Source organism: Vombatus ursinus, unplaced genomic scaffold (assembly GCF_900497805.2).
Source record: "Vombatus ursinus unplaced genomic scaffold, bare-nosed wombat genome assembly UNPS02014859.1, whole genome shotgun sequence".
NCBI classification, from domain to species: Eukaryota; Metazoa; Chordata; class Mammalia; order Diprotodontia; family Vombatidae; genus Vombatus; species Vombatus ursinus.
The window spans coordinates 236150-260285 of NW_020954637.1; the positions used below are offsets into that span (position 1 = coordinate 236150).

The following is a 24136-nucleotide window of genomic DNA, read 5'->3' on the forward strand; positions in this document are numbered from 1 at the left end:
TAGAACACAGACTGTCAGAGCTGGGAGGGAGCTTAAAACATAGGATGTCAGAGCTGGGAGGGAGCTTGGAACATAGGATGTCAGAGCTGGGAGGGCCCTTAGAACACAGGATGTCAGAGCTGGGAGGGAGCTTGGAACATAGGATGTCAGAGCTGGGAGGGAGCTTAGAACATAGGATGTCAGAGCTAGGAGGGCTCTTAGAACAGAAAATGGCAGAGTTGGGAGGGAACTCAGAACATCCTATGACTATGTCTGTTCCATTAATCACAGGATACTAGAACTGGAAGGGATAATCTAGTCCAGTGCCATCATTTTACAGAGGAGGAAACTGAGGCCAGAGGGGATAGCTGACCCCTCGGTGATCACCTGGTCCATTATCAGCAGAAGCAGGACCAGAACCTGGTCTCCTGCCCCCTGGCCCGGGGCCGGATGAGGATGGGAGGAGGTGAAGGTGCCTGAATTCAGGAGGCAGCCTTATTTGGTAGAGACAGTCATAGGATCTGTGTTGGGTTGCTGTTTCTGTCCCTCCCTGTGTGCCCCCCCCCCCCCGCCCCCAGCTTCAGTTTCCTCCTCTGTCAGTTCCCTCCAGCACTACTGTTTGATCCTGGTCTCACTCCGGGATTGCCCAGGGCAATCCCCGCTTGCCCCATAAGTTCTCTCTTGTCCCCAGTGGCTTCCTGTCCCCTCTGGCAAGGTCAGAGATAGGGGCCGCAGCCACGGTTTGGTACCCGGGTGGGGCTGTTGTTTCCCACCACAGAAGCTCTGACCTCTGACCTGGCAGCCTGCACTTCGACCTCCACCCAGCCCCCGGCTTCACCCCGTACCACCTTTCCTTGATCTCATCTGTCCCTCCCCCCACCTTTTGTTACCCCCAGGGAAGAGCTTCACGCTGACCATCACGGTGTTCACCAACCCCACCCAAGTGGCCACCTACCACCGGGCCATCAAGGTGACCGTGGACGGGCCTCGAGAGCCGAGAAGTAAGTGCTATCAGGGGCCACTGGGGCCGGGGAGGAGGGGGAGGCCAGCAGGGAGGGAGCCCAAGCCTAGTAGCCCAGCCCCTGGGCTCCTCCACACCGCCTCCTTCTCAGCCATCTGCCCTGCAGGGTGCTTTCAGCACCACTCTGCTGCTGGACAGGGCAGAGCAGCCTGGCCTGGGAGGCCACAGGGAGAGGACCCAGCACTGCATCTGGGATCTCATCGGTGGGAGGCGCTCCCAGAAGAGGGGATGTGTGTTGGCATCTTGGCTGTGCCACTAACTTTCTGGGTGGCCTGGGGTGCCTTTTCCCCTTTCTGGGCCTTAGTTAGTTCTCTCTGTGGGCCCAGACATAATAAGGGAATGGGAAATGAAAGGAACAAGGAAGCAGCCAGCATGCTTGGTGTGAAAAGCATCTGCTCCAGAGTCAGAGGTGCTGAGTTCAGATCTCCCTGTGCTATTTACTACCTGTGTGACCCTAGGCAAGTCACACAGTCTTCACCGCTAGATGAGGGCAAGAGAAGGTAACAGAGCAATCTGAGTTCAGAAGATGCAGTGCTATGTGATAGGGGAAAAAAAACCCACTGGAGTCTGAGGAGCAGAGTTCAAATCCTGCCTTTTATGACTGTGGTCAGCTCTCTTAACTTCTCTGGGTCTCAGTTTCCTCATCATTAAAATGAAGGGATTGGTCTACCTGAGGAGCATCCATGTGAGAGTGGAAAATTAAAGGCCTCTGGAGTTGTACCTCCCTCCAGTGCAAAGAGGTGGGGGACGATGGGTGCGGAGCATTGCATGTGCGGTCAGCCGAGGGCATGAGTTTGGTTTTGTGTAGCTGTTTTTCTTTTAGAAGGGTGGACTGAGCATAAGGCCATGTGTCCTGAAATGAGTGTCATCTGAAAACCAGAGGCATCAACAAAACTTAAAAATAGAACAAAGTACTTTAAAAGCTCTAATGATAGTAACTTCCTTTCTGGTTTGCAGCGTGTTTTGCTGTTGTTAATAGGAGCTGATATTTATATAGCATCTACTGTGTGCTAGGCTCTGCACTAAATGCTTTATAAGTATTACTATATTTGATCCTCACAACAACTCTGGGAAGTAGGTATGGTTATTGTTCCCATTTTACAGATGGGGAAACTGAAGCAGGCAGCGAGGTGAAATGACTTGCCCAGGGTCCGCACAGCTAGTGAATTCCTGGGGCAGGATTTGAACTCAGGTCTTCCTGACTGCCAAGGTCCAGCTCTCTGCTCACTGATCCTCTCCACCATGTAAAAGGTGATTCATATCACCAGGGCTTATTCTCTCTGGGTCTTGGCTTTTAGACTAGGTGGTCTCCCAAACCCTTGTTGACTCTGACAGTCCACGAGCAACCTTCCCAGGCCTTCCTCACCCCCTAACACTTCCCACTGGGCTGTGTGCCTTTGGGCAGTGTCCGGAGTCACTCTGGGTTCCAGCTTCAGTAGTCTGGGGCCTCGGTCTCCAAGAGTAGGCAGGTTTCAAGCCAGAGACTTCTCTTGAGGGGGACCAGCGAGATGGGGCAGGGGGAGGGCAGGCTCTGGGGTGGTGACGCAGCACAGGGCCTCACTCCAGGAACCTCCCCAGCCTGCACTGCAGGCTGCACTACCCCATCCATCCCCACTGCAGACAGAAAGAGGAGGACAGAGGGGAAGGGGAGCCCTCTATCTTGGGCCTGAAGCCTCTGAGGAGTTTTTGAAAATGGAAAATAAAGGTCTGGAAATACATGGAGCTGAGGCCAAGGAGGGTTTTATTTTCCACGATTTCTTTTGCTATTGCCCATCACACTTCCCACACAGATGCTCCTGCCCCCTGGAGAGTCTCAAAGGGTCCCGGCTGCTCAGAGAGGAGGGAGGCGGAGTTCCTCACACATCCCTGCTCCCCCGTCCCCATGAGGCCCAGCCAAGGTGTCTTAGAAGAGGTGTCCACATGGGCAGCAACCTCAGGCCACTGCCTTCTCTGGCCTCAGTTTTCTCATTTATGAAATAAGTGGAATGAACTTGATAGTTAAGGGCCTTCCTATCTCTGACATTCTGTGTTCTAAGGGCCCTCCCAGCTCTGACATTCTGGTTCTAAGGGCCTTCCCACCTCTGACATCCTGTGTTCTAAGGGCTCTCCCAGCTCTGACATTTCATGTTCTAAGGGCCCTCCCAGCTGTGACCCTTGTGTCCTGTGACTCCTGCACGTCACCATCTTCAGCCTCCACCATCTCCCCCTGTCCTCTGCTCAAGCCAAACCCTCTTCTCTCTGCATCTGGCTCCGGGTGGACACCACCCTCTCAGCTAGGTCAGACCATCAAGGTCTGCTATACCTTCCAGAGTCATTTACATGGCAGAGAAGGACCCTGGAAAAGATAACGCTTGCCCAAAAGGAATGAATCCCTAATGATGGAATTCCCGATATTTGGGGCAGAGAGCTGGCCTTCTCCCAGTTTCCTCAGATCACCCCACGCCTGTGGGCTGCTTCTGGAGATAAGGCTCCCCTTCTCTGTGGTCTGTCACTGCTAAAAGCGGAGGGACCTGAATTGTTCCCTGAGAGTCACAGAAATGTTTGCCATAGCTTACCTCATCTTAACCTCCATGAACAGCCCTGCCACATTGAGAAGTCAAGGGACTGAGCCATGGTCCTACAGCTACTAGGTGTCTCAGCAGAATTTGAACCCAGGTCTCTGACTTCAAGGCCTCTGTGAGCTGTAGAATCACAACACAGAAGAGACCTGGGGGATCATCTGGCCCAACTCCTTTTCAGAGGAGGAAAATGAGGCTCAGAACGGGCCCATGTCTTATCAGTTAAGCACGTAGAGAGCAGTGCAGCCTGGATTCAAAATTGTTTCCTGTGACCCCAGATGCTGTTCTTGGTCCGTCCAGAGGACCTGAGCCCCACTGGTTATTGAGTGGATTTGCCTGTGAGTTTGTATGTTTGAAGAGAGCTGACGGCAGCCTTCTGTATTCAGCCCTCCGCCCCTTCCTCTGTCACCCAGATCCTCAGCAGTCAGCAGGGAGACAGAAAGAATCCCAGACGGGAACAGAGCCGCTGCCTCAGAGGGGAACAGTCTCTCCCTGCACCACCACCACCCCCCCCCCCCAAGGGCCCATGTGGAGGAGGCATCATCTGAGCCTGAGCAGCTCCACTCAGAGGCCTGGGGAAGGACCCAGCGTCTTGTTCTGAGAATCCCCGGGGAAAGCCCCAAAGGCTTTCTAATAACCAAAGAAGGGACCATGTGGGAACTAGGCTAAAAGCAACACGGCGAAACATTGAGGACCAAAGCCCTTGTGGAAATGGAGCTGAACAAGATCCTCACCCATTCTATATTCTGAAGTTCAAGCTCTGATTTTCTCTATTTTCAGTTTCCTCCATTTCTGACTTTTTATGTCCTAAGGTCCTTCCCAGCTTTGATATGCTATGTTTCAAGGGCTCTCCCAGATCTGACATTCTGGGTTCTCAGGGCCCTTCCAGCTCTGATGTTCTGTGTTCTAAGGGCCCTCCCAGCTCTAATACTCCCTGTTCTGAGGGCCTCTGGCTCTTACATCCTGTGATCTAAGGACCCTCCCTCCCAGCTCTTACATCCTGTGTTCTAAGGGCCCTCCCAGCTCTGACATTCTGTGTTCTAAGGGCCCTCCCAGCTCTAACACTCCCTGTTCTGAGGGCCTCCCGGCTCTTACATCCTGTGATCTAAGGACCCTCTCTCCCAGCTCTTACATCCTGTGTTCTAAGGGCCCTCCCAGCTCTGACATTCTGTGTTCTAAGGGCTCTCCCAGATCTGATATTCTGTGTTCTAAGGGCCCTCCCAGCCCTGACAAAGTGTTTTGTAATCTCTCCCAGTTCTTACACTCTCTGTCTTAAAATCCCTCAGCTCTGATAGTCTGTATTTTAAGAGCCTTCCCAGCTCTGACATTCCATGTTCTGAGGTCCCTCCCAGCTCTGACATTCCATGTTCTGAGGTCTCTTCCATCACTGACATTCCATGTTCTGAGGTCCCTCCCAGCTCTGACATTCCATATTCTGAGGTCCCTTTCAGTTCTTACAGGTCTGACTATATGTTGTTGGGGGAGGCTGCTTGGGGGTCCTAACTCTGCTGACACCTGATGGCCTATGCTGGTTGTGCCCCTGTCTGGGCACCTATGGCTCTGTGCTCTGGGGTTCAGCAGACCCTGGGGAGGGAGCAGGGTTTCCCCTGGATGTGTGGTAACGGAATGAGGAAGGACAGGGGGATCAGTGGCGGTAGGGCTTTGGTGCCCCAGAGTGGATGAGAGGCATAGACGTGAACATGGCATATAGAGAGCAAGAAAGAGTGTACTTAGAGCAGAGGACCATGGGCTGAGGAGGAGGAGTGAGCAGTCTGGCCTGGAGCAGGAGTCCAGAGGAGACGTCAGGGCTGCGGGTGAGGCTTAAAAATGCACCTGCCTGGAGGAAGGGCCCAGAGCCCAGCAGAGAGAAGGTACTTGAGGGGTGCCTGCACCAGACTGCCGCAACTCCAAGGCCTCCGAGCATTGGGATGGATGGATCCTGAAGGGTCCTCCTGCCTTTTCAAGGGGTCTGAAAGGAGGGATTTAGGAGCATCTCTGTAGCCTCCAGGACTTGCTGGTGGCTATTTAGGCAGGTGGAGGGGAAGGTGACAGGGCTACTATCCTTCTGGTGACTGCCCAGGCCCAGCCAGCCCTGTGGTCCCCTACCAGGGACCTACCTCAGCCCTTCTAGTGGGAGACTGGGACACTGTCAGACTTCAGGGAGCTGGCATTCCTTTCTCAGGGAGTGGGGCCCGGCCTGGCTGGACAGAGGAGCCCTTTCTGAAAGTCGGGGTCAGCAGAAAAATGGACGGGCTGGAGACGAGGGGAGGGTCTCTCAAGGCTCTGGCCTCCCCCAGCCCTGCAGTGTTTTAGCTTGCCCTGTGAGGGGCTTTTGCCTCAGTATCTCTGTTGTCCCCATGTGTCAGACCTTGACTTCCCCCAATGTCCCTATTCTCCTGCCACACCTCGAGCAGAAAACCTCCCCTCCTCCCTTTGGCTTGGGGTTCCCCAGAGAATAGAGGCAGGAAGAGGCCCAGGGACTAGGCTGTGTGGCTTAGGGTTCCTAGAGAGGCTTCTTCCCTCAATTCTAACCCCTCCCATCCGCCAGTGTCGACTTTCTAGTTTTAATGTCCTAAGGGCCTTCCCAGCTGATATTGCATGTTCTAAAGCCCCTCCCAGCTCTGACATTCTCTGTTCTAAGGTCCCTTCCATCTCGTTCTGTATTATATTCTGCCTTTCCTACATTTCCATTCAGTTCTACAAACAGGTATTAGGCAGTAAGCATTTATTAAACACCTACTGTATACCAGACACCATGTTAAGCCCTGGGGATACAAAGAAAGGCAAAAGTCAGGCCCTGCCCTCAAGGAGCTCCCAGTCTAATGGGGGTGGGGTGGACAACATGCCAACAACCCTGTTTTTTAATAAGATGTAGACAGGCTAAATTGGAGGCCGGGGGCAGCTAGGTGGCACAGTGGATAGAGCACCGGCCCTGAAATCAGGAGGACCTGAGTTCAAATCCGGCCTCAGACCAAACTACTAGCTGTGTGACCGTGGGCAAGTCACTTAACCCCGATTGCCTCACTAAAAAAAAAACAAACAAAAAAAAATAAATTAGAGGCTGGCTTAATTCCGTCTGGTGCTCACTAGAGGGAAGGCCCTAGAGTGCAGGGGAAGGCTCCGTGCAGAGGACGGTGTTCTAGCTGAGACCTGAGGAAGCCAGGGATGCATGCAGGGTCTGATGGGGATGTTTAGGTGTGCAGCACAGACACGTGGGGCCCTGGGCACTAATGATTCAGAGATGAAGATGAAACAGTCTGTGCCTTCAAAGAGCCTCCGTTCTTGGCGGGAGGGCGATGTCCCATGTACTCAGGTAAGTCAATCTAAGGTCACTGAAGGAGAGGAGAACCCTGCCACCGGGTAAGGGAAGGGAAGGGGGAGCATAGGCAGTGGTCCCTCAGCTGAGCCTTTGAGGAGGCTGGAGGGGAGGGGGACAGTTGGTGGAAGGCCAAGCCTGTGGAACAATTAGTAACCCATTTGGGCTGGAAATGAGACTGGGCAAAGCAGAATTATGGGAAATAAAACAGAAATGTGACTGCAGCAGGCATTGAGTGCCAGGCCAGGAAATTTGTATTTTAATATAGCACAGAGGCTCTTAACCTGGGGTCTCTGAATTTGTTGAGTTTTTTAATACACATTTTGATCACTGTATCTCAATATAATTGGTTTCCTTTGTGATTCTGTGTATTCCGTTTTATGCATTTAAAGATATGATTCTTTGAAGGGGTCCATAGGCTTCACCAGACCGCCCAATGGGTCCCTAGCTCATAAAAAAGAACCCTTGATTTAATCCAGCCTCCTCCTTGCACAGATAAGGAAATTGAGGCCCTGAGAGGGGAAAAAAGTCACCCTTTTAGCAAGGGGCAGCAAACCCAGGACCTCTGATGCTCAATCAAGCTCTTTATGCCACACGAGGAGGTGAAAAGGCAGGGGAGGGAATGGTGGCTTTCTGTCTTTCAGGAAGGTGAAAAGGTGTGTCTCGGGAGTTGGGGAGGTGGTTCTGGCCCAGATCTCAGGCTGGGAAGGATCTTAGAACATGGAAGGTCAGAGAAGGAGGGAACTTAAAACAGAGAGTGTCGGTCCTAAGAGAGGCCTTAGAGCCATTGAATGTTAAAGATGGAAGGGTCCTTAAAACCTTGTCCCTGGCACATTGGTCCAGAAGAAACCTTAGAATGCAGAATAGTCAGAGCCAACATGAACATTAGAACATACAACATCAGCCCTCACGGCATGTCTCCCTCCTCATTTCTGCCTCCTGGCTTCCTTTAGGTCCCAGCTAAAAGTCCAGCCTTGTCCAGGAAGCCTTTTCTGTCCCTCTTAATGCTGGTGCCTTCCCTCTATGGATTATCTCCCATTCAGCCAGTGTATATCTCGTTCATACGTGGTTGCTGGTGTGCTGTGTCCCCTAGTGGCTGCATGAGCCCTCCTTCTGCCTGCTCCCTTCAGCCCTTCAGCCCCTACTCAGGGATGTCAAACACGTGCCACTTTTCCCAAGGCCTAACACCTCCGTTTCCTTTACCGTTTATTCACTTTGGCGCTTCCTTCCAATGGGAGCTTCCAAACCACTGTCCAGCTTCCTGCCCTCTTGGCAGTTCGTGCAGGCCTTGGCTGGCCTTCAGACTCCCCCAGTTTAGGTGTATCTGTCTGTCCACTCCTGGCCTGCCTTCCCCCCCCTTTTGGTATTTGGATGACCCCAACCCCAGCAGAACAAACTTGTGGTTTCTGAGCTCAGACATGTTGTCACTGCCTCTCCAACTGGCTTCAGGAACTCCTTGATCCATCCAAAATTCCTGTTAATTCCTTCCAGTTTTAATCTAATTCTTGCTGCGTAATTAGTCCCCAAATTACAGGACTGGAGTAATCATCAGTGATGTTTCTACAGCGTTTGAAGGTTTTCAAAGTCCTTGATTCCCACCTCCCAGTGAGGGTGGAGAGGGTAAATTGTCATTAGCCCCATTTTGGAGGTGGGGAGACAGACTCGGAAAGGCTATGTGGGCTTGTCATAGGCCACACAGCTAGTGAGCCCTCAAACTCAGTTCTTGTGACTGACCACCACAGACCAGGCCTGCTCTGCTCCCTCCTGTCTGGCTTCCTTCAAGACTCAGCTCAGATCCCACCTTCTGTAGGGGACCTTTCCCACTCTCAGATTCCTTCTCTTCTTCTCCATACGTTTCTAGATATTTATGTGTTTTTTCCCCCCTTAGAACGTAAGCCTCTTGAGGACAAGGACCTTTGCTTTCCTTTGAGCTTGGCACACAGGAAGAGTTTGTTGACTGACTGATGATCCTCTGACTTTCTGTGTCATGTCCGAGGTCCCTGGTTCTGACGCTTCCTTTGTGTCTTCCCCACCCTAACCCCCATCCTGACTCCAACGGGCAATGTGAGAGAAAGATGGAGACAATGGCATAGTGTAGAGATGTCACCTCGGGCTTAGCGCCCCTTTTATCATCCAGTCAGACCTGGGTTTGAGTCCTGACTTCTTACTGCCTGTGTGGCCTTAGAGAAGTCAATCTCTCTGGGCCTGGCTTTCCTCACCTGGAAAGTGAAGGATTTGAGCTTCCTTCTATCTCTCAATCTGTGAGTCTGGGACAGTATCTTAATCTCTCCTAAACTACTTCATATCCTGGGCCCCCTGGGCAATCAGAAAGCCCACCGGCCCCTTCTCAGAATGATGTTTTTAAATTCATAAAATCCATAAGATGGAAAAGAGAGCTCAGATCCGGCATCTGATACTTAACTAGCTTTGTGACCCTGGGCAAGTCACTTAAACTCTTTGCCTCAGTTTCCTCAACTGGTAAATGGGGATAGGAATAGCACATATCTCCTGGAGTTATTGTAAGAATAAAATGAAATAATGTTTGTAAAGTGTTTAGCATAGTCCCTGGCACATGGTAGGTACTATATATGCTGACTGTTATTGTTGTTGTTATTATTATTATTATTAATGATGTTGAAATACAGTTATCAAAAAATTTTTCTTCTTCTTTTTTTTTTTTTTTGGTGAGGCATTTGGGGTTAAGTGACTTGCCCAAGGTCACACAGCTAGTACGTGTCAAGTGTTTGGTCTGAGGCCAAATTTGAACTCGGGTCCTCCTGACTTCAGGGCCGGTGCTGTATCCACTGCGCCACCTAGCTGCCCCTCAAAATATTTTTAAAACAAATTCACAGCCCCTAGCCAAGAACTCCCATCCTATGACATCCTTGAGATGTTGAAACGCCACCCCCATTGTAACACCATCAAACAGAGACACCAATGGATAGTGCCCTAGAGCACTGAGCACAGAGTCAGTAGACCTCACTTGGAATGGCCTTACCAGCTCTGCCCCTGGCACTTACCAGCTGTTAGATCCCAGGCAAATCCCTCCCCTCTCTGAGCTTCATTTTCCTCATCTGTTAAATGATTATAGCATTACTTATGCTGTCTCTATCTTAAACTCATCATAGTGAAGAAAGCACTCAATGTGAGTCACCATCATCATCATCGTCATCATCGTCATCGTCATCATCGTCATCATCATCATCATCATCCCTTTGAACCTAGCTGTCTGTGTTTCACCTTATGGTGTTTTTATTCAACTGGGGAGGATGAGTAAAGGTTTCCTTGAAGAAAAGGTACATGAGGCTTATTTTATGGGGTAAATAGGTCATGACCTGAATACCCTTCGAGGAGTATCCAAGTCTGAGGGCCAAGACAATCTTTATCCTTGGAGAACTCTCCTCCATGGAGAAACATCGTCCCTGCTCTCAGGGAGCTCTCAGTCTGTGGGGAGGAGATGGTCTCTAGTCTTAAAGACACCACCACCCCCAGATCATTTTGGCTCTGTGGGAGCCCCCAGGCTAAGGGAGGAAGTGACTCCCACCTGCTTAGGGCCCTGGAAGATGAACTCCTCTGGCTTCTGGTTGCTTTCTTCCTTGCCCTCCATGACCACCTTCAGAGTGAGCTAGCTAGAACTGTGCCCCCCTAGTCATTGTTGCCTGGAGGGACCATCGGGTGCCACACCTTAAGGCCTCTTGAGTCTAGACAATCACTTGACCTCTCACCATTCTTGCCCTGTGGGGGGAATTGTTCTCAGAAGCCCCAAGGACCCAGGCCCTTCCCAGGCGCCAGTAGATGCTGGTCTCATCATCAGTACATAGGACCCTGAGTGAGTATATTCCATGCTCCAGGCTCAGAGAAAAGAGCCTGGAGTTAGGAGACACAGATCCCAGCCCCAGTTGCTGGGTAGCTTACAGCCAGCCTTATCTCCATCATTACTCCTAGTCATTGTTCCAGACTTTCTCCTCCTCTACCAAGTCCCTAGCGTCAAGCCTGCCCGGTTCTGCCACCACCACCACCACCACCTCCATCCTCTGAGCCCCCATCGGTGGGTGACCTTACCTTCTACTTTCTCCAGAAGACTGAAGCCTTCCCCTTTGGGTGCTCTTTTCTCTACTTCTCTGTGTCATTACCCATTAGTCTCAGCATATGAAGTTGTCCCTTCTTGCCAAGGCTGGTGCCTTCACTTGTACCTTGGATCCCATCCCTCCCTGAGCTTGGCCTAGCCCCTCTCTCTTATTCATATTCAACACTTTCTCAACTAGCTTCTTACCCTTACCCTTAAAAAAGCAAACAAACCCAAAACCACTTTCTCTTGATCCTGCCAACTCTTTCAGCCCTCTTCTCCCACCTCTCCTCCCCTTTCACTGCCAAACTTCTAGAGTTACCTAGATTCACTGCCTACAGTTTCATAGCAACCACTCCTTCCTGCACCCCTGGCAATCTGCCTTTTAATCTCACCACTCAAAGCTCTCTTGCCAGTGACCGCCTTAAGCAAAGGGCTATGAATTTAAAGCTGGAAGGGACCTTCAGGACCTCATTTCACAGGATAGAAAACTGAGGCTCGGATAGAAGTCAGATGACTTATACTGTCAGTCAACAGGTATTTAGTAAACAATTACCATGGGCTGGGCACTGTACTAAGTAAATACTGGGGATACACAGAAAGAAGGCAAGAGCAGAGACTATTCCTTTTAGGGGCTCACATTCTAATGGGAGGTACAGCACGCAAATAACTATGTACTGTGCCATATACTATACTGTGGACCATATGTATAGTACTGTGAGCTCTCTCTCTCCTCTCTCCTCTCTCTTCTCTCCTCTCTTTTTTTCTGTCTCTCTTCATGTGTCTCTCTTCCTCTCTTTTCTCTCTCTGTCTTTTTTCCTTTCTCTTTTTGTCTCTCTCTGTCTTTCTCTCTCTGTCTCTTACTCTCTATCCTCTCTTCCTTTCTCTTTTTGTCTCTGTCTCTTCTCTCTCCTCTCTCTTTCTCTCTCTTCCTTTCCCTTTTTGTCTCTCTCTGTCTCTCTTGCTCTCTCAAAACTCACACACACACACACAGTAAATGGAAAAGAATTTCAGAGGGAAGGCACTAGCAGCTGGGGGAAGGGAGAGGGGTGTAAGGAAAAAGGGGAAGGGTCTTCTGCTGTGGAAAGCAGGATTTGAGTTGAGACTTGACAATAAAGAAACTGAAAGGTCAAGGTGAAGTGGGAGGACAGCTGAATGCAAAGGCTCCCTCTGGAGATGGAGTGTCAGGTTCACGGAATAACAGGAGGTGAGTGTCTCTGGATCAGCGAGTACCTGGAGAGAAGTAAAGCGTAAGAAGGCCGGAGAAGTTAGAAGGGGGCCAGTCAGAAGACTTTATATTTGATCCTGAAGGTAATAAGGAGCTACTGGAGTTTATGCAGAGAGGGGAGTGTGACGTGGTCAGACCTACCTTTAGAGAAATCCCTTTGACAGCTGAGTGGAGGATGGATCGGAGTGGAGAGAGACTTGGGGCAGGGGCATCAATTAGAAGCCTGTTCCCATAGTCCAAGAAAGTGGTGATGAGGGCATGGACTAAAGTGGTGGCTTTGTGAGTGGAGAGAAGGGAGCATAGATTGGCGATATTGTGGAGATAAAAATGACAAGATTTGGTGATGGATTGAATCTGTGGGGTGAATGAAAGTGAGGATGATGCCAACGGCCTGAGTTGGGGTGACTAGAAGGATGGGTGTCATATAAAACATGGAAGGAACTTGGAAAGAGGAGTTTGGAGCTGGATAATGAATCTTCTTTTAGACTCATCCTATGTTGTTGTGTTTAAGATGCTTTGGTGATGTTCGGCTGGAGACATCCATGAGGCAGTTGGTGACTTGGGGCCGGAACTCAGTAAAGAGACTAGGACTGTATGCATAAATCCAGGAGTCATCTGCATAGAGGTGGCAATTAAATGCACAAGAGCTAATGATCTCAGCAAGTGCCAGAATAGAGTGATCAGTGGGCCCAGCACAGACCGTGATCTAGTGGGCATGACCTGGAAGAAGATCCGGCAAAGGATGCTGAGAAGGAGCCATGGGGGAGGGTAGGAGGAGACTGAGGAAACAGCCACGTCATGAAAACCTGGGGAAGAGAGAGTTTCCAGAAAGAGAGGGAGACTGTGTCGGTCTACAAGGATCAGGGTTGAGAAGAAGCTGTGAGATTTAGCCATTGAGAGAGCATTGGTCCTTTGGGGAGACCAGGTGAATGATGAGATGAATGATGAGGTTGGAAGCCAGATTGCAGAAGGTGGAGTTACAAGAGAGAAGCAGGCACCTACTGTGGATGGCTTTGTCAGGGAATTTAGCTGTAAAGGAACGAAGAAATATCGTTTCATAGATTGCAGATGCACCAGGATCTAGTGAGGGTTTTTTAAGGATGGAGGAGACATGGTCTGGATAGAGGCAGCAGGGAAGAAGCCAGAAGAAAGGGAGAGATTGAAGATTAGACAGTAGGGTGATAGTAGAGACAACCTGCTGGAGAGGATGGGAAGGGTTGAGCTCAAAGGTTGATGTGGAAGAGTTGGCCTTGGCAGAGAGAAGAAACACCTCTTCATCTGAGACAGGAGCAAAGGAGGTCACACAGCCAGTGAGGGTCTGAGGGAACATTTGAACTCAGATCTCTCTGATTCCACCCAGTGCTATAACCACTGTGACACCTATATACCTTGACCTTTTTTTGACACTGCTGGTCAACCTTTTCTTCCTGCACACTCCTCTTGGCTCCTGTGAGGGTCTCTCCTGGTTTCCCTCCTGTCTCTAACTGTTCCTTCTCCATCTCCATAATCCTCTTTCCGCCCTCTGGGCATTTGTATCCTGAGTCCCATCTCTGTCTCTGTCTGTCTCTGTCAGGCCCCTCTTTCCCTCCCTCTCTCCCTCCATCATGCAATGACCGAAACAACTAGGCCAGACCATCCTTCTTCTCTAAGACCATCAATGGCTCCTTGTTGCCTGTAGGATAACATGTCTTACCTTGGCATTCAAAGCCCTCCATAAGCTGACTGCAAGCTACCTTTCGAGCGTTATATTCCTTCCTACACTTTCTGTTCCAGCCAGACTGTCCCTCCATGCCTGGAACACCCCCCTCCCCAATCCCTGCCAGCTGAGCACCCATCAGTGAGGAAACTGCAGGCCAGTTGCCATGAGTGGGTTTGTCCCCACTTCTGAAGTGCAGTCTCCCATGCTGCCTTTGTGGACCAGATGGAGAGAGGGTTAGCTGATAGATAGTCTGTGTGGGTAAATGAGGACCTGGTTGAATGATGGGGACCCAAAGAGTTGTCGTTAATTGGTTCGGTGATGACCTGAAATCTTCCAGTGCAGGCTGGACCACGCTTGCTGGCGCCTGGTGTAGAAGGGATTTGGGGTCAGTTACTGGTTGGACTAGTTGACTTTTAAAAGGCACCTTCCTTCTCTTTACATCCTGTGATCCTCTGATACTCTGGTTCTTCAAGGCTGTGTTTTCTTAAACTGTAAATGGACAGGATTATCCTCACCTTCCAAGGATCAGACGAGGTCACAGGAAGTGCTTGTAACATTGCTAGGGCTATGTGAGAATGAGCTGTGATTGTTTAAGGTGAAAGAAAAGCACCAGTTTTCTTCCAACCCCCATAATCAGGGATGGGCTGAGAATGGCCAGGCTCAACCCCGTCCTGCCCCTCCAGAGTGTCATAGAGAATAATCAGAGAGGGTAATAATCACTAGGTTCAGTACGGGCCAAACCCTCTCATTTCCCAGATGATGATGAAATGCCAGAGAATTTGAGGGACTTGCCCAGGGTCACAAAGCTAGCATCAGAGGTAGGATTCAAACCCAGGTCCTCTGATCATAAATCTAGTGGTTAATGGCCTCCAGGGCTCAGGGCTTCCATCTCTCATCTCCCGCTGTGAGGTGTTCTGGCTGCCAGGTCCTCCCTGCCTCCTCAGCCCCACCTTCTCAAAGACACAAACATTCATCAGCATCCCAGGTCGTGATGACCTTAGGGACCTTGTCAAAGGATCAGGGCAGTTTTCGAGTTGTTTTTTTTTTTCCTTTTCCTCTTTTTAATCCGGCTTTGCCAAGACGGCTTCTAGTCATTGTAAATCTCCTGAGAAGCCACTGCTATTGCTACACCCCTTCCCCCAGCCCCTTCCCCTGCCGCCTCAGGCTGGGCAGAGACAGTAGAGTCTGTGTCTGGGTCCGCCGAGGGGGCCGATGCCAAGAGCGGCATGACCTGATGTCGTAAGCAGGCCCACTTCAAACAAGGGAAGGATGAGTTATCCCCTGGGCCTCAGAAGGCTCTCTTCCCCTGGGTCGGGCTGAGCTGGGCTGAACTGGGCTGGGCTGGGCTGGGCTGGGCTGGGCTGGGCTGGGCTGGGGCTGGGCTGGGCTGGGGCTGGGCTGGGCTGGGGCTGGGCTGGGGTGGGCTGGGCTGGGAGCTTTGGGGTTTTTCTTTTGTTTCCTTCTTCTAATACCCCTGAGCACCACTCCTCTCTCCCTCCCCGTCCTGTTCCTCTCTGCCCTGAGATCCAGCTGACCGTACCTTAGGGCCCTAGACCTTCAGTTTGGGTAACCCGAGCTCCTCCCCTCCCTGATTGCCTGTACCTCCTCACCTGCTCCCCTGGCCAAGATGTGTCCTCATGGAGGCAAGGGGACTCATTCATTCACAGAATCAGAGTAAGAAAACTTGAGAGCTTTGGGAGGCAGAATGATATTGGAGCCAAAAATGCTGTTTTTGATCTCAAGATCATAGGATGATAGAGCTGGAGCTAGAAGAGGCTTCAATCTTTTTTTTTTTTTTTTGACTAGGCAATGTAGTTAAGCGACTTGCCCGGGGTCACACAGCTAGTGAGTGTTATGTGTGTGAGACCAGATTTGAACTCAGGTTCTCCTGACTCCAGGGCCAGAGCTCTATCCACTGCGCCATCTAGCTGCCCCTACAAGGGGCTTCAGATGCCATATGACACAACTTTCTCATTTTACAAATGAGGAAACTGAGGATCAGGGAAGCAAATTGACTTTCCAAAGTTAATAACACAAGCAGGATTTGAAACCAGTTCCTCCAGCTTTAGAGCCAACATTCTTTCCACAGATTTGAATCCTAGTTTGGTCACATTATAAATTTAGGGTGGGAAGGGACCTCAGAGGCCAACCCCCTCCCCCTCTATAGTTGAGGCAACTGAGGCCCAGGGAGCTTAAGTGATTTGCCTAAAGTCACACCTGTCAGAGGTGAGATTTGAACTAAGGCCCTTTGAATCCAGAGACAGTGCCCTTTCCCACTACATCTCTAGGTTGCAGTCTATCTCATCTCTCTGTACCTCAGTTTTCTCCTCCATAAAATGAGAGGAGTAAGACGAGATGATCACTAATGTCCCTTCTTGTTCTGTTATATAATGTACATAAAAGCACTTTGCAAACCTTGAGCCTCTGTCAGTGTTGGTCATTGTTAGTAACATCCTGAGAGTGTCTCCCTCCCTCCCACCCCTCCCACATGTTATAGCTGAGAAGACTGAGGTCACCCAGAGACTTGGGTGTCTCCTGACAGTGCCATTTCCAATTGCTATTTATTCAAGAAGTGTTTATTAAGCTTTTCACATTGGCCAGACATGCTTGGCCCCAGGCATGAGAAACACAGTTTACATAAGACGATAAGGGGTCATTCTGCCTTCTGTGGAGCTCTTAGGCTCTGGCGGGGGGGGGGGGGGGGGGGGGGGGGGGCGCGAGAGGGGGGGCCACAGACAGACAGGATTAGAGTTCTGACACATGTCCAAATGCATCAGAGAGTGCAGGGTTCTCCAAGGCCCACAAATGAAGGTTAGGATTGTCAGGAAATCTGGACAAACGTCCTGGAGAGAGTGACAGCTGAGTTTGGCTCTCAAGCCAGTCTAGGATGCAAGGGATAGCATTCCAGGCATGAGGAGCTGCAAGCAGGGAGGCAGGAGAAGGCTGGTTGTGGCCAAGGAATTCAGGCTTGATTTTGGTTTTCATGTTTATTTTGTTTACATTCCTAATTTGGGGGTCACACCTAGGTGTTCATTGGTATGCAGGTGTTAGTAACCTTTTCTGTGTTGGGCGCTCCTTGGGAAGTCTGGTGAAACCTCTGAAATCCTTCTCAAAATGTTTTAAAATGCATAAAACAAAATCCCCAGGATCATGAAAAAATCAATTATATTGAAACACAGTTATCAAAATGTGTATTTTTTTTTTAATCTATAGACTCCAGGTTAAGAATCCTCTGTGGAGGGAATTCTTGTTGAAGAAACTTCCTCCTCCAAAGCATCTTATAAAGGCTCTTATAAAAACTGAAAGAAAAAAAAAGTGAAAAAAGCCCCAAAGTATATTGGCAACTATTCTGCAGTTTATAGTCTTAGAGAATTCCCTGGGGCTGTTAGCAGATTGGGCCGCAGAAGTAATAAACATCAGAGGTGAGATTTGAACTCCAGTTTTCTGATTCCAGAGTGGTTGCTGTTCACGCTGTGTGATTAGGCAATGAGGAGAGCACGACATCAGCTCAGGGGCCATCTGCTCAAAGCCCTTCCTGATCTCCCCCAGTTAGTGGCCTCTCCCTTTGGAGATGGCATTGTATTTTTACTCACCTATGCACATTATGTTCCCCTCAATAGAGCATTAAGCTCTTTGAGGTCAAGGAATATTTCTCATTTTATATTTGTATCCCTGGGTCCTAGCACAGCGCCTGGCATTTAGTGGTAGTGGTGGTAGTGATAGTAGGGATAGATGGTGGAGGTGATGGTGGTAGATGGTGGTAGTATAAGTGGTTATGGCAGTGATAACGGTGGTGGTAGATAGTGATGGTGGTGAATGGTGGTAGAGGTGGGTGGAAGTGGATGGTAGTGAGAGCAATAGGTAAGAATAGAAGGTGGGGAGAGTGGTGGTTAGTGGTAGTGGTAGATGATAGTAGCAAGGGCTGATGGTGGTGGTTGAAAATAGTGATGGTGGGGGTGGATGGTGGTGGTGGTGGTAGAAAATAGTGCTGGTAGATGGTGGTGGTAGTGGCTGATGGTGGTAGTAGAAAATAGTGGTTGTGGATGATGGTAGGTGGGGGTGGTGGATAGTGGTGATAGTAGCTGATGGTGGTGGTAGAAAATAGTGGTGGTAGTGGCTGATGGTGGTGGTAGGTGGTGGTAGCAACTCACATTTACATAGGGCCTTAAGGTTTACCAAGTACAATATCATTTGAAACTCACGTCATCCCTGTGGGATGGGTGCTATTATTCCCCCATTTTACAGATGAAGAAGCTGAGACTTAGGTTATTTTCCCAAAGTCTCTGAGGCAGCATTTGAATCTAACTTTTCCTGCCTCCAGTCTAGTACTCTGGAATAGGCTGTGAGCTGAAAGGGAGCTCAGAGTTCTCTAGTCCAACGTCTCTTATTTTATAGATGAGGAAACTGAAGCCCAGAGGGGTTAGGTGACGTGCCTCAGCACCCACAAGTAGTCACGGACAGAATAGGTGTTCTTCCTCCAGGCCCATGACTCCCAAGTCTGGCAGTCTTTCTACCATACCATAGTGTAACTCCTACACCACACTGCCTTTCTAAATAGATGATTAATCAGTGTTTAATATTCCATTTGAGAAACATGAGGCCCCAGGGAAGGACTGATGACTCAGATAGTGTTTTGAGCAAGTCTTGTTGAGCACTTAGAGCTTCTGAGTGCAGACCCCCTTTCTAGGGGCCTTGGGGGCCCATCTATTGCTTCCCCTTCCCCCCTTCTATTTTCCTCTCTGCCACTGGTTCAACACAATGGCAGAGGGTCTTTGGACTCTCCAGGATACTCTTGGGGGCAGACAGTCCCTCACTCCAACTCAGCATGGCAGCCCTAGCAGCCTCTGTCACCACTTGTCACAATGCTGGAGTCCAGGCTGTCATCTCAGGGGCCACTGATTTCATTTTCCACATGGTACCCCTTCAGATGTATGAAGACAGCAACTGGGTCACCGCAGCCCTCTCCTCTCCCATTAGACTGTGAGCTCCTTGAGGACAGGAACAGTCATTAGTCTCTTTTTGTATCCCCTGCACTTAGCACAGTGCCTGACACATAGTAGGCTCTTAATAAATGCCTACTGGCTGACCGACTTATGTCCTTGAATTGCTCCTCATATGACATGGTCCCCAGTCCTTTCGCCATTCTTGGGATGGACTTCAGCTTGGCATCCCTCTTCCCCAAATGATCTCTCCGTGTTGTCTGACCATGCGGAAAGGCAGCCCTTTCTAGCCCCAGATAATCTACTTCTTCTAATAGGGCTCCAAATCTCATTCCCTCTTCTTGGCTGCCACGGCACACGTAGGACAGAACAAACCAAGTCAACAAGCAATTATCAAGTGCTTACTATGTGCCAGCTACTGTTCTAAGTGCTAGAGAGCACCCCCCCCCAAAAAAAGGTGAAAACACAGTCCCTGCCCTCAGGGAGCTTACAGTCTAATGAAGGGAGACAAAATACAAACCAAACTATGTACCAGCAAGATGTCCATAGGATTAAATTGGAGATAGTCAGTAGAGGGAAGGCACTTGTATTAAGGAGATTTGGGAAAGGCTCCTTGTAGGAGGTGAGACTTTAGCTGGGACTTGGTGGAGGCCAGGGAAGCAGGGAGGTGGAGATGAGGGAGAGCAGTCCAGGCATGGGGAATAGCCCAAGAAAATGCCTGGAGCTGAGAGATGGAGTGTCTTATTCATGGAACAGCCAGGAAGCCCAAGTCACTGGATCTTGGGGACCGTGGAGGGGAAGAGGGTATAAGAAAACTGGAAAGTTAGTAAGGGGCCAGGTTACAAATGGCCTTAAATGCCAAACCAAGCACCAGAGGAAAGGAAGGCTGGTCCGTTTGGGTTCTGGCCTTGGCTCTGCCCCCAATACTACCACATGGCTTTGGCCAAGACCCTTCCCCTCTTTGGACACCAGGTCCCTCACCTCTACCATAAAGGGGTTGGACTCAGATAATCTCCCAAGAAAGGGATGTGGGATCGTGCTGTGGAAAGAGCCCTGGATTGGAAATCAGAGAACCTGGGTTTGTGCCCTGGCCCTGCTGATAAGCACCTGTGTAACCCTCTCTTCCCTCATCTGTAAAATGAAGAGATTGAACCAGGTGATTGCTAAGATCTCCTCAATCTTTAAAAGCTTCCTGCAATGACCCTCCCAGTTGTGTGATGCCAGGGGCGGAACTGCAGGTGCATAAGTTTCCATGGAAGGAGCTAAATGGTGAAGTGGAAATTGAGACCTGGGTTCAAATCTCAGCTGTGCTACTTCCCACCTGTCTGGAAAGTTAGCTTCAGTTTCCTTCTGTGTAAAAGGGAAATTGAGATCTGTATCTCCTGCCTCACAAAGGTGTCTGGAAAGCACTTTGCAAATCTTAAAACTGTCTCCTAAGTGAAGTTTTCCCTTATTTCCCTCCCTCTACTCCTCCCCCACCAGTTATTATCATTTTCTCCCTCTTGAAGTTACTTTGTATGTACTATGTATCTACTTGTGTGTATGTGTGTATTGTATTCTCCCTCACACACACACACCCCATAAAACATAAACTTCTTGAAGGCTAGCATTGTTTTGCTTTTGTCTTTGTATTCTCAGTGCCTGGAGTAGAGAAGGGTTGCTTAATAAATGTTGACTGAATTGAATTATTCTCATCATCTTTTAGGGAGCTGGTAGCAGCCACCAAGGCCTCCCAAGGTTTTGCTTATGTTTCAGAGTATGGGACTTAGAGCAGAAAAAAGTCTTCATCCCATCCAGCCCCCTCAGTTTACAGAGGAGGAGACTGAGGCCTAGAAGGGTGAAATAACTTGGCCAAGGTCATACAGTAGCAAAGTTGGGGTTCAGGCTCATGTTCTCAGATGCCAAATCCAGTGCTGCTTCCATTCGGTCATCCTGGCTCTCCATCATGAGAGACCCAGGCTGAGACTTTTCAGTGAGATCCCGAGGAAACCCTTCCTGGCAGGGTCACGGGGGAGACTGTGAAATCTTTCCTTCCCCGGGTAAGTAGAGGCAAGAGATGAGGTGGGGATGGACACCAACAAGGTAAACTCCTCGAAAGGGATGCTGACAGACGCTTCCTCCCTCCTCTAAGGGCACAGGCAGAAAATGGAAGACCAGCCAAAGGCCTTTCCTGATCGATTCGGTGACCTGGACCGGCTTCGAATGCGAGTGACGCCAACAACCCCTAGTCCCCGGGGCTCCCTGGCCACCTCCACTCACTTCAGCACTCAGGCTACTGCACAAGGTAGAGGGGCAGTGCCCGGGAGAGGGGGGAAGCAGGGAAGGGCCCCCACTCCGGCAGAGTGATAGCCAATCCTGCTTGGAATAGATTGACAGCAGTGCCTGTATGTTGTCTCTTCTGTTTGAATGTAAGCTTCACGAGGGCGAGGATGTGTTTTCACCTTTACTTTTATCCTCACAACTTAGTTCCTGGGATTTAGTAAGAGTTTAATAGATACTTTTGCCCTGCCCTCAAGGACGGGGGCAACCAGGTGGCACAGTAGATAGAGCGCCAGGCCTGGAGTCAGGAAGATGCATCTTCCCAAGTTCAGATCTGGCCTCAGACACTTCCTAGCTGTGTGACCCTGGACAAGTCACTTAATCCTGTTTGCCTCAGTTTCCTCATGTGTTAAATGAGCTGGAGAAGGAAATGGCAAACCACTGCAGTGTCTCTGCCAAGAAAACCCCAAATGGGGTCACAAAGAGTCGGACAGGACTGAAATGAATAAACAACAAAACAAACATATTCTAACAAAGAAGAATATGTATATACAGAAGTATATAGAAATATTTCCAGGGTAGTGGGGGGCATTATAAAATAAGATGACTGGTTTCTGGAGGCCATACCCAAAAGTGGACTTCAGAAGAGGGAGAGAACATTCCAGGTATGGGGAGCAGCATGGGCAGAGCTAGGCATAGATACGGTGAGCACTAGGGGCAGGGGAGGGTACAGATTCCCTGGAAGGCAGAAGACCTAAAGGGAAGATAAGCTTGGGCAGGCAAATGAGAGCCAGACTGTGCATGGGGCCTTGGAGGCCGTGGGGAGCCACACAGAATTTTTGAACAGGAAAGAGATAGGATCTTAGGGCATTAGAAGTAGCGCTTGAGCAGGAGGTGGGAAGGATGGATTGGGGAGTAGTGGGGAAAGAGAGGAGAACCAGAAATGGCAGGGGATGAATGAAAGGTTCACGATGCTTTTTCCTCATCCCTAAGTAAGACAGTTGGTAAAGGTATGGAACTGAGTCACTTGCCCCAGGTTACTCATCTAGACAGGCTGTCCAAGCCAAGATAGGAACTCAGGTCTCCCAACTCCAGGGTCACGGTGCTTTCTGCTGTGCATGCCGTCCTGGCAGGCCTGCCAGAGATACTGGGCCGTGCTGATCCTGGGGAGGCCGTGCTGATCCTGGGCAGGCCGCACTGAGCCGCTGCCAACTTGGATTATTCCCCCAGGGAATCGAGGGCACTAGAGGGGAAGGGATGCCTGTGAACCCTCCCCTGCTTGCTCCGATGAAATCCCCTGGAATAGCTATACTGTTCCAAGCAAGAGCTGGCAGTATTCCGATTAGACATTAGAACAGGGAAGCCAGGCTCAAAGGGGGCTTCTCTTTCCGCCAGAGCCTTGGAGACAGAGGGCTAACTGCCTGGGATGACTGGGGGCAGCCCTGGCTGAGACAGAAAGGGAAGAGAAGGGACTAAGCATTGATGTAGTGCCTGCTGTGTGCCAGGCACTATGCTAAGCACTTTACAAATACTATCTCAGTGCCTGGGGTGGAAGGGAGAGGGCTTGTTTCTTAATGCCTGTGTGACAGTGGGAAAATCACCTGCCCTGCCTCAGACTTGGGTTCTTCCTTTGTAAAATGAGATAGTTGAATTCGGTAAAGTTTGATGTCTTTTCCAATTTAGAACTGGAGTTAGGACCCTGTGAGCTTCAAAGCTGGGAGGGCCCTTAGAACACAGGATGTCAGAGCTGGGAGGGCCCTTAGAACACAAGATGTCAGAGCTGGGAGGGGCCTTAGAACACAGGATGTCAGAGCTAGGTGTGCCCTTAGAGCACAGAATGTCAGAGCTGGGAGGGAGTTTAGAACATAGCATATCAGAGGTAGAAGAGACTTTAGAACATGGAATGTCAGAGCCAAAAGGTAAGATTCAATTCAACTCAAGAAACCTTTCTCAAGTACCTCCTCAAGTACTCCTTCTCAAGTAGGTCAGGCACTGTGCACAGCTCTGAGAATACAAAGACACAAACTTGACACTTCCTTCAAGAATATTCTAGACTTTAGAACATAGAATGACAGCATTAGGAGGGAACTTAGAACATAAGATATTAGAACATAAAATGTGAGACCTGAGAAAGACTCCAGAACATCGTTTTTGTTGGTGAATGAGTCCAGATATTCTAGAAAGGTAGAAGATGGAAAATCGGAGCTTGAAGGACCCTGAGAACCTAGAATATAAACACAGATCATGATCTTGGAAATTCAGAGGATGTCAGAGGAAGTTCCAAGAGTCCTCGGAACGTAGACTATTTGTGTGTGTGTGTTTGTGTATGTGTGTATTTTTTTTAAAATTTCCTTACTTTCCTCTGATCTGGTTATTTTATATGACTTATAAAACCATCACCTAAGTTATAGCTAGTAAATAAATAAACCTTTCACTCCTAATATGTTCAACACCTGAACAAACAGACTTTGCTGCCTTTTCTCTATCTGTCCTTGGCTCGTCTCCTGAAGTAGTGAGTGGGCCCTCAGGAGCTGAGGCCTCACGCGGGGCGTGCTCCCAGAATGGCCCCTTCCTCTCACACGAAAGGCATCGTTTGTGAAAGGTGACTGGGAGTCTATTTCTGAGGGCGATTCGACCTCCACCAAGGGATCTTCCTTTCTTTGCAGGGATGCATATTTGGGTATAGCGTAAAGTCCCTGAAGGCCATAGGCAGAGAGGGACAGAGGGAGCCAGAATGAGATCCAGGTCTTTAGGCCTGGACTACAGCTCCTTCCGTCACCCGTACTGAAGCTACCTGAGTTGGCCCAACCCACGCCCTGCTGCCCTGGAGGGACAGGTCCGGAGAGCTCAGCCCTGATTGACTCATCCAGGTCTAAGTTATTACATTCTACATCCTAAGGGCCATCCCAGCTCTGACATCCTGTGTTCTAAGGGCCCTGCCAGCTCTGACATCCTGTGTTCTAAGGGCCCTCCCAGCTCTGATATCCTGTGTTCTAAGGTCCCTCCCAGCTCTGACATTCTGTGTTCTAAGGGCCCTCCCAGCTCTGACATTCTGTGTTCTAAGGGCCCT

General features: G+C 49.8%; 1 protein-coding gene across 2 annotated transcripts in view; it reads left to right on the forward strand.

Moving 5' to 3' along the window:
* RUNX3 (runt related transcription factor 3) overlaps positions 1 to 24136 on the forward strand; it is a 106873-nt gene that overhangs the window by 75231 nt on the left and 7506 nt on the right. Inside the window, exons 4-5 of one of the 2 annotated variants that reach the window (XM_027841353.1) lie at positions 876 to 980; positions 20939 to 21091. In XM_027841353.1, the coding sequence (XP_027697154.1) occupies positions 876 to 980; positions 20939 to 21091 (258 nt within the window). The remainder of the gene's footprint in view (positions 1 to 875; positions 981 to 20938; positions 21092 to 24136) is intronic. The other variant, XM_027841354.1, reaches the window with a different exon arrangement.